Source organism: Mytilus edulis, chromosome 13 (genome assembly GCF_963676685.1).
Source record: "Mytilus edulis chromosome 13, xbMytEdul2.2, whole genome shotgun sequence".
NCBI lineage: Eukaryota > Metazoa > Mollusca > Bivalvia > Mytilida > Mytilidae > Mytilus > Mytilus edulis.
Genome location: NC_092356.1, coordinates 57,347,312 through 57,358,398, shown reverse-complemented (window position 1 = coordinate 57,358,398; position 11,087 = coordinate 57,347,312). Strand labels below are relative to the sequence as shown.

The window sequence follows — 11,087 nt, the reverse complement described above, 5'->3', positions numbered from 1 at the left end:
TTGTAACCAATGCGCTGTCTGTTTGTTTTTCTCTTTAGTAACCAAGGCGCTGTCAGTTTGTTTTTCTCTTTAGTAACCAAGGCGCTGTCAGTTTGTTCTTCTCTTTAGTAACCAAGGCGCTGTCAGTTTGTTTTTCTCTTTAGTAACCAAGGCGCTGTCAGTTTGTTTTTCTCTTTAGTAACCAAGGCGCTGTCAGTTTGTTTTTCTCTTTAGTAACCAAGGCGCTGTCAGTTTGTTCTTCTCTTTAGTAACCAAGGCGTTGCCAGTTTGTTCTTCTCTTTGTAACCAAGGCGCTGTCAGTTTGTTTTTCTCTTTAGTAACCAAGGCGCTGTCAGTTTATTTTTCTCTTTAGTAAACAAGGCGCTGTCAGTTTGTTCTTCTCTTTAGTAACCAAGGCGCTGTCAGTTTGTTTTTCTCTTTAGTAAACAAGGCGCTGTCAGTTTGTTTTTCTCTTTAGTAACCAAGGCGCTGTCAGTTTGTTTTTCTCTTTATTAACCAAGGCGCTGTCAGTTTAATGTCTTCTTATTAGTTTGAATGTTTCTTTCTCTGGTATATTTCGCCTCTCTTTTCTTTAAAAACATAGACTAAGGTTATGTATTATTTGTCTATATAACGACTCAGTGCTATTTAAAGTTCTAACTTTGACCTGCATATTATTTTTTTCAATTCGAACTCGCATATCTATTTAACGATTAACTTACATTACAACACAAACTCATATACCAACTCGAACAAGTACTCAAATTTTTCAACTATATGATCTAAGTTATCTGCTAATCTAACTGAACAAGAAATTATTATAGTCTAGGAGAACGCAGGTCAATGTTAATATACTTATAATCTTTTCTTGGGTATAAAATTCTTCTGTGGGAAGAAAGTAGCGAGAACACAATGACGATTAACGAATGAGTGGCAGTACAGAAGGGAGATTAGCGAATGAGTGGCAGTACAGAAGGGAGATTAGCGAATGAGTGGCAGTACAGAAGGGAGATTAGCGAATGAGTGGCAGTACAGAAGGGAGATTAGCGAATGAGTGGCAGTACAGAAGGGAGACGAAAGAAACCAAAAGGATATTCAAACTCATAAGTCAAAAATAACATCGACATGGCTAAACTGGACAAAAACAGACATAAAACAGTTACACAAAACATAGCTTGTTTTCGTCGTTGTTATAATTTGACTTCATAATAATTGTCATCTGAAGATTATGCTAAGCTGGTCATATATATAATGGCAATTAAGTCTTAAATCTGTTATAACAATGAACAATTTTGTCTTCATTTGACTTTTAATACTGTTGTTTTCGGTTGTATACATTGTACAAGTGATATCCCCAGTTGTAAATCATGTCTGTGTTGCTTTGTTTTTTGGTTTTCGATGTTGTTGTTTTGTACTGTTAGTTGTTTTTCTGTTCCTTTTCTGTCATGACGTTGCCAGTTTATTTTCGCCTCTCTTTGAGTAATCAAATGATTCAGAATGTATTATTTTTTCAAATATAGCCGACACGGACAAGGATTCACAGCTATGTACGGAGGCTGGTTAGTGACAGGGTGGATTTATATTTTTAAGTCGTTGTAACGACCCAGCTGAGGTTAACAAGTTAAATTACTTCGGACACCAACCATTCAGAAAAGTCAGAGAGACTTACGTCAAATAATAACATGGCCATTTGAAAACTCAGACAAACAGAAAATTACATAATTGGTATATTCATTTGATGTTATAAATCATTTTATTGTCGTGGCGGTTGAGTATCATTAAACTTTTGGGTCAGGCCGGGTACATTAAAATAACGGACAATTTGAAAACAGATAATCCAGTGATGTAGCCTTTTTTTATAATTTTATAGATTATAAAGTTGAGATGACCAATGATAATATTCTGTTTATCACTATTTTACCTATGACGACGTTGCCAATTTCATGTCAATTTCATTAGCCACGCCACGTGCGTCCTTAGTTTCTAACGATAATTTTCCATCTCAAGCGAGTAACATGATATGAAAGATTATCACAAAAAAAATATCAAAGGACAAATGCACAAAATAGCGAGAAATATATATATAGGTAGGTATTTCACAATTATTCAATATATGAATAAGGGGTGGGTTGTTTGTTTTTAAATCCCAGCTGCACAACTGTACCCAAAATCCCATGTTGTTCAATAACAGTTTCCTACAAAATTGATGGCAAATGTAAAACCTGATGGGCTTTAATAACTAAGAACAAATTAAAAAAAGTAATGTGCCTCATCCTAGTATAAAATAGTTGAAAGATAATTGATTCTTTATTTCAAATTTAGCGTCACTTTCTACATACGTAATGGTATCATATTCAATTACAAAACACATAATTTTACTTAGATAATAAATAAACGAACAAAAAAAGAGAAATAAAAGACAACACTTATGTGAAATTTGTGAACGCTTAATGTTTTATCATTTTGAATTTGAGCTAAAATGAACATTATTTTCGAGCTTCTGCATAAAAAACCAATAGCATCCAACATTGAATGAAAACTCTATGAGGCTTAAATTAAAATATTGTTTGTTTGCCCTTTTCCGACCGACCCTATAAATTCGTTCCGCCTGAAAATCTTTTATTTGTATTTACCAGCAAGATTTAATTTTATTTTATTTTTTCGTTCCGACCAAAAATTTTATATTTGTATTTCCCGCTCAAAACATTTTTACCGGAATCCTCGGGTTTTATCTTTAACGGATAAGGTCCGGTCCGTTTGGTATCACCTGAGCGTTTGACATGAACACTTGCATTTGAAGTTTCAATGCATTTGTTTGAAATCGATGTCGAACGCTTCCTGAAATCATGATATGACGTACGTTACTTTGTACCTTTATACTTTAAGAGCAGGGTTCATTTACAAAAAAGTTCGTTTGATACAATATTATCAACGTGTGTACAAACTAATTTGTAAACGGACGTTGTGTTCTATGTTGGGATTGCCTTTTGTAATTAGCAGATCAGGATGATTATGTTAACGATGCTGATATATTATTTATATCTGACATGAACCAAAAGAGACAAAACCCTGTAAAGTGGAGAATATCTGGCAGTAAAATCGCCAAGTTTTCCATACAGATCATTTATAAATGTGATGTAAAATACGTGAGTTTTAAGTCTTTTTATTGGAAACCAACTTTTAGGCACACATGAAATTTTTAACACTCTAGGGACTTTTTCTACTAGTAATGTATGACTTCCCGGACTTATCTTACCAGTACAAAGTTATCTCTTACAGAAAACCTTAAGGTAAGTGTACAAGGTACGTAGTACAGAATATGAGTGCAAGTTCAAACTCTTCAAAGTTCCAGGCATATAAACGTTGAAGATATGCGGCACAGGTCTATATTTTGATATTTGAAAACAAAATAGTAGTGCATATGAATTAGCTTCACATTCTACGTGATATTTTTTTTTCAAAACTAATAGTCCCAGAAAACTTATTTGCAAAAACAAAACGGACCAAAATGACATTATGCAGATTTTGTATCTATAAAATAAAATATAATACCTACCTGCCTACCCATGACAAATAATATACCGAGCCAAGTTATTTTATTGGGGAAAAAAATAAAATATTTTACCTACCTACCTACCCTGTTTCAAAACATAGGGTCGGAAAAAGGCAAACAAACAATATTTTAATTTAGGCCTGATAAGGTACCAATAGTTTTTTAGTTTTTTCTTGATAAAACAAAAGTTTTGAAAACGAGTGACAGGGCACAAAATGTAATAGGCTATCAGTTGTATATCTACACATTACATACTGAAAGATAAATATCTGATAAAATTTGTCACTATAAACTACCCTATATTGATACTAGATATATACTATTATCATTTAGAAATAATTTGTATATTTAATAGTGTATATTGTTATAATAATAAAATCATATAAAATGGTACAAATAACTGCGAACGTACAGCGGGCTGTTGCCTTGGTGGTAGGATGTCTTTGTATGGCTATCGCTGGGTCTGTGTATTGTTATGGAGTATACATTGTGTCTGTAAAGAAGCATTACAACTATACCCAGTCGGCAGGTAACAAATAATATTTTGATTATATTACGCTGAAAAATCTGTCAAAACTGCATCCTTTTTCTGATTTTCTGAGACAGTTTTCAGTGTATCTTTTTTAAATGCAAATGAACGAATCGTTCGCACTAGAAACTCATAAATCTATCATATTCTTAAAAACCATTGAAATTGCTTTTGAAGTCAAATAAGAATATCGCAATATATGAATCAAAAGCATAAAAAAAACATTATGTCCAAAACAAAAAAGACGGAACAGACTAGCATCAGTCTACAAACCACCACTTTTTATTGAGTCCACTAAAAACAGGGATGAAATCGCTTGCATCGTTAAAGAGAGAAAAAAAGCCCATCCTGATATTGATGCATGCGTCCCATTGCAATATAACCCTATTGATATTTCACATTTAGATATTCAGTGATGGATAAACAACAGCATCAGTAGACTACTAGTATACCGCTGTTCAAATGTTTATAAGATAACAACTGACATATTCCTGACTTGGTACAGGACATTTAAAGTAAGTTAACCCTGGTTTTGTGGCTAGCCAAACCTCGCGCTTTATGGCAATGTTAAATATACCGCTAAAGTGACAACATAACATGAGAGGAATACAGTACAAATAAATACAAGAATACATTATTTACCATTCTTATCTATTATTTTGTTTACCAGGGAAATGGGCTGATAATTGCAGGATTATCCAGGATATTTCACTACAGTTATATATATGCAGTATATAAGCCATTTGTAGTTGTTTAATAAAAATTTAAAGTTCACGATATAAAGGTTGAATTAAACTGGGGTTTTTTTTTATAAAGGAAGTATTTTTTATCGAACCTTACCATCGATTTAACAATGTTGATGTAAGTCATAGAGTGCTTATATATAGTAAGTTGTTGACTGGTTGTAGTACCTTTTATAAGAAAATTCAGGGGTTTTACTTACTTTGATACGAAAATTAGAAAATGTAGTATGATTGCAAATAAGACAACAATCAATATAAGACCAAATAATGTTGATGTAAGAATCTACAGGGATAGAACTTTTTGGCCATTGATGTTAACAAAACTTTCGAATTGTTTTACAATGTGGGTTCTTTATGGACATGATATAACAGTTGACCATTCCATAGTATATACCTACATGTATATCCACAATCCCTTCATGTATATAAACAATGCAATTTGTTGGTACAAACTAACTTCAGTTTTTACATTCTTAACTGTTCCTGGTCTCTTTCTTTCCTCTTCCACCGTTTTTTTTTAAATTAATTTTGTTGTTCATTTAATCACAATCCTTTATGTCTGTTTAGTTCACGCATCATTTGTAAATATAACGGAATTTCATGACACTGTCGTACAAAGTGAGAGGTTTAGCGCTATAAAACCAGGTTTAATTCACCATTTTTCTGTGTTTTTTTGTCATTTGATATTGCCATGTGATTATGGAATTTCCGATTTGATTTTCCTCTGAGTTCAGTATTTTTGTGATTTTACTTTTTAGGTATATAATTTTTACCTATTTTACCTTGTCTTTATTTTGATGTTTTCATCGGAAAGGAAAATTGATAAGCAAAGAAAGACAATTCACTTCCAATGTTTCAATAAGTTCACTGCACACACCTCTATTTATTTTCCATTTTCAGTTGAGCTGTTTGGTTCTACGTCAAACTTTGGGATATCTTTAGGTTTCCCTGCTGGAATGATGTGTGAACGATTCGGCGGACGTTGGGCATCCCTCGCAGGGCTATTGATATCATCATTGGGCTATATGTTGTTATGGAGCACCACTCTAATGAGTCATTTCTATTCTACAAAGTCCGCTCTTCAAGCGGTTTACTTTTTTGTTGCAGGTATATTATAAATTGTTTTAAGATATAAAAAATCGGATTTGAATATTTAATTACATGCATTTATTTTTACCAGTATTAAATACGATATTCTAAGTGCCCGCTGTCTCATATAAATCTATGCAAATTCACACAGAACCAAGGTTACATGATCATCTTCGTACTCTTGTTGCAAGGGAGATCTATTTATGTAACAGATTGAGAAAAAAATCCCAAAACTTTGAGGATTTGCCTTTTAAATTCAATTTACTAGGTTCAATATGTTCACGAATACAATTCTCGTTTCCTTTTTTTTCTGCTGTGAAATGTCAATATGTAATTCGGTAAAAATCCGCAAGAAACTAAAACTTAAGGAGAGCCTACTCCGTAGTTTGTTATTATTTAACCAAAGGTTATCTCCAGATTTCTGGAATTATCAGACACGCTGAAACGAAAGACCGTCCATTTCTAATTTAGGATGAGCGTAGTTCACGCTATACCGTCTTCATATACAGAAGTGTGTTCCTTACGCAGAAACAGCTCCAACAGAGTAATAACGATGAAAGATTAGAAATGATACTACGTACATTTAATGGACACCATCCCGAATTGATTGATCTATACGATGTGCCTGTGTAAATAACTAATGACATTTCGACATATTAACATTTATATCGTATGTCTGCTAACTACCGGACGTGACCCATTCCAGAATATGATTGTTATACTGAGTAGGAATTTACATTGCTATACGACGTGTCTCTGTAATGTGTACATCCAACATTCATGCATTTATTTTTATGTTTTTGTCATGGTTTCGGTTGAATAATGTGTTAAGTATTAGCGTTTGTTGTTCAAATATTTATAATATTGCCTTTCAATACCATCATTGTCATATTTTCGAGTGTGAATTTACATGGCTATAAAATTTACGGTACCAATTTTCTTGCACCACGTGTCTCGTTATTTTGTACATTAAATATTCATGTTTTCTTTTTTTTATGTTTTTGTTATGGTTTCGGTTGAATAATCTGTTATGTATTATCGTTTGAAATCAAAATATTAATTAATAAATTGTCTTTCTATAACATCGTCATTAAAAGTCCTTGGACGAGTATTGTGAAAATAATTGTATAAATTACGAGATTGCATGTTAGTTACGTAGACGCGTCACTGTTTTTGTATCCTGTGGTGTTATTGTTATGCGGTTTGCATGTTTTGTCGACTATTGTATTATGTGTTTGTGCGTTTTTCTGTAATGAATGTTCTTGTGTGAGTTTGTGCTGTATTTCTGTCACATAATGTCACGTCATTTCAGCGAAATATTATTTTTATCATTTTCATAAAGCGGGAGGTTTGACTTACCATTAAACCAGAGTCAACCCACATTTTTTTCTTAAAATGTCCTACAATAAGTCAGGAATAATATTGGTGGTTTTGTTTGTTGCACTTCAGTGTTCCTGCTATTTCTTTGTTTTCCTCTTGAGGAGGCTCGTGGGTATAAAAAAAATAGAAAAAATTAAACATTTGTTTTTTCATTACAAATTTTATTTATTACACTATTAGTTATTTCTTTATAATATCGTAAAAAAAATCAGCAAGACAAATCGATTGGTTTGGCCACAGATGACTTTAAAAATGTTTATATCATTCAAAAAGCTCCGAATTATCTCCCTTTGGTGCAAAAATGTCATTTTTTTACGTTTAGTTCGAAATATCTTTTTTTTTTAACTAATCGGTGACCTATATTTTTTCATTATTGTTTCAAACAAGCTGTACATAAACTAAATAATTGTTATATTTAAGCAATTTCTGTAACTTAGTTAACTTTTTTATTTCGATGTTACCAATATTTCTCCTATTAGTTCAACAGAATAAAAAGGACATTAACAAAAATGTATGTTTCTTACGGAGGCAGATTGTGAGCTTAAATTAACGGTGACTCCATATTTTTATTTTACATTTCTATTAGATATAAGAGAAAGTTTAATCATAGAAAAAAAAAAACCTACATGTATATTAGAACAAAAAAGTTGATTTAGACCCGCGAGCCCCCTTAAAATTGTAAGTAACCCGGATTTGTTGTCTTTCAACCGATTTATGATATTTGAACACCGGTATATTACTGTGGCCTTTATTCAAAATAGAATATTAAGGTCGGTGGTCATGTTTCGACTTTGTTTTAAAATAATGAATGCCTGATTCTTACAAAGACTCTAGACTGGCACTTTAAAAAGGTGTCCCCGATGCCGACGCCGTAGTTTGATATATCTTTGGATTACATGTTTTGCTTTTCACGATCGTCGTCGTCAACGTCACCCTTTAAAATAATCCTCAACATCTTGAAAATTGGTTGACCGAATTCACAGATTCTTAGATATTAATGACATCAAAACAAGGAATTGTTTAGTTCTGCTTTTATTCGATTATTAATCGATTTTGTTTAAGGCTTTTGTGTTCCAAACATAACCATTTCTGCTTAAATCATATGTATACAAGTAATATATAATGCATACCTTAAAATACAATAGCGTATTCAACTGAGGTTTTTGTTTTGTCCCACTTCTCATATACGTGAAATTGATGTTGATATGATTTGGGCTTCATAACACTTTTACGATTCAAACATAAATTATTTTTCATATTTCATTCATAGGTTTTGGTGCTATTTTCTTGTACATGGCAGCTATGACAACTAACTCCATTAACTTTAATCCAAAGCATAGAGGCAAAATAGTTGGTATTCTAGACGCTTCATTCAGTGCGGGACCAGCAATAATGGCACTTCTGTACGGGAAAATATTCGCTGCTGGACATGTTCATGATGAAGAAAATCAAAATCTTGGCGGTTTTTATCTTACGACAGCAATTTCGTTTTCGGTTATTGGAATAATGGGAGTTTCTTTCCTTAATAGCCATCCGTATGAAGGAGAGAGACAGATTGATGAAATCTCTTTGAGGGTAAACGAATCGACAATAGCGGGAACATTCGAAGTTGTCGGTGACACCGGTCCACCAATCAGAAATGTAACAGGATTAAAATTACTCCTTAGGTTTGATTACCATTTTATCGCATGGTCATATATTTTCTGTGCAGGTCTGCAACTAATGTTCCAAAACAACATACAAACCTATCTTAAAACCTTTGATCTCGAGGAATATACTACTTTATTTGGCACGGTTAATCCAGTTTGTGGTGTTTTATCAAAATTTGTCGTTGGATTTGTTTCTGATATGATAGTGACAAAGGTACCACGTGTAGCCCTGTTACTTATTTTTAACATCGTCCAAACTATCACTCTGACATTGTGCATATTCTTCTCAGACCAATTCGTCATGTTAGTTGCTGCTTTATTAGTTATAGGTCTTGCAAATGGCGCTGTTTGGTGCTTAACTCCAACAATGATCAGTGAATTTTATGGACTTAAATATTTCGGTAGAAATTGGGGAGCAACAATTTTCGGAAATGCAATAGGAGGGTTTGTTGTGCAACAGGTTTATGGTTGGACATATGACAATAGCATTCGAATAAAAGGTGCAACCGATTGTAAGGCAGGTGTCCATTGTTTTACCTGGAGTTTTGCCATGGCTGCAGTTCTCTCTTTTTGCGCATGTATATTTAATATTGGACTTTTACAGTATCAAAACGACATAAAGAATCGACAATCAAGAACACAGAACGAACCAAGAACTGAACTATAGAAATAAACAATCATCAATACTTTCAGATTGAAAATGAAATAGAGTGTTGAATGAAACGAACAAAAGGAGTTGTCTAGTTCACAGTTCTATATTTAGGCGATTTCTCGCTCTTATATCTGTACCAGAATTCGTTTTTTTTTTTTCGTCGTAAAATTAAAGGAGAAGGCTCTATCAGATGCATATAATATATTTTACTTCCTTTGATAATTTTCATGTGGAATATCTATATATATGCACGTACTATATTGAAATATTGCTATTTGTGATAGATATATCCCCCGAGCGTTTTACGACAAGAACTTGAAAACCCTTATTTGGTAATACGGCAAAATTACACAAGAACGTGATCGTTGTTGTCATATTCAGAGAAATAATATAATTGTTCTTGCTGGTAAAATTGGTTTTCGACAGTTGGACTTTCGATCTAAAATAGCTTATATTTGCTATATATTGGATTATACCTTTTCTGAAATTGTAAAACAGGCTTGGTTTATTTTCATTTATTTTTGGTAGATTTAATTTACAGAAACATATAATACATGTAAGCACCAACACGTATATTGGGCTTTTTTTATGGGGGCTGAATGCAGCTCAAATAAATAACAAAATAAGATATGCTTTTCTTATTATCTTTTTAGTTGTAATTGCTACTAGTGGTTTGACGTATGGTCTACTTCAAAGAGTAAAGCCATCTATCTGGCAACAAGAGTTGATGTTGAATGACTCATTTCAGTTTTAATGTTTAATTTCTTAAATAACGTATATTAATAAAACAATACTTGTATCCCTCGACGGAAAGCTTTATTGTGGTTAGTTTCTGTAGCTATCTGTGCTGTTCTGAAGCTACCGTGTAGATGCTATATGTAATGAACACGACATTGTGCTAAATGTGACTATTAGTATAACATGGTGTGCTAGTGACCTACGATATATATGGGGTCAGTAAATTCCAAATGGGTTAGAGCAATAATCAAACCCAATATGGAATTTACTGACCCCGTATATATATCGTAGGTCACTAGGACACTTTGTAACGAATTTATCTTACCAACTAGCTTTATTTGTTGAGTTTTGACTAGAGTTGTCTTAATTGCAATCATAAAACCTGTTTATTTTTCTATTAAAGTTTTCAAGTGTTCAATTTTCAGAACCTACTCTCATTGGTCTGCACAAAAAAGTTAATGTCAACAATAACAATTTAATATCAACAACCTTGATGTTAATATTAAACAGAACTTTCAATACATTTAAATAATCAAATAGTTCCAAAGTCGTAACTTAACTACTAACCGTGTATTGAAATAAGCCCCGCCTCCCTACTAACCTAATATGGAAAATACACGGTCTCCACGCAGACACTTTTAACCAATCATATTCCTAGAAATGTAAAAAAAAAAAGGTACGACAATCCTGAATCTACATGGGAAATATTCCCTTAAGTCATCAAAAGTATCATTTACCTTATCATTCACTTTTAAAAGAGATGACGAATTTACCT

General features: G+C 32.8%; 1 protein-coding gene across 1 annotated transcript; it reads left to right on the top strand.

The window, feature by feature from the left end:
- The first annotated feature begins 3,897 nt into the window (after positions 1-3,897).
- LOC139501322 (uncharacterized) lies at positions 3,898-11,062 on the top strand. Its single transcript, XM_071290355.1, has 3 exons — positions 3,898-4,061; positions 5,705-5,911; positions 8,544-11,062. Exons 1-3 carry the CDS (start codon positions 3,920-3,922, stop codon positions 9,587-9,589), a joined length of 1,395 nt encoding a protein of 464 aa, XP_071146456.1. The 5' UTR covers positions 3,898-3,919; the 3' UTR covers positions 9,590-11,062.
- The last annotated feature ends 25 nt before the right edge of the window (positions 11,063-11,087 follow it).

Excerpts from the sequence above, each read along its gene's own strand:
- LOC139501322 (XM_071290355.1), top strand. The coding sequence starts at position 3,920 with ATGGTACAAATAACTGCGAACGTACAGCGGGCTGTTGCCTTGGTGGTA. Across the intron at positions 4,062-5,704 it reads CAACTATACCCAGTCGGCAG|TTGAGCTGTTTGGTTCTACG; the intron begins GTAACAAATAAT and ends TTCCATTTTCAG. Across the intron at positions 5,912-8,543 it reads GGTTTACTTTTTTGTTGCAG|GTTTTGGTGCTATTTTCTTG; the intron begins GTATATTATAAA and ends TTTCATTCATAG.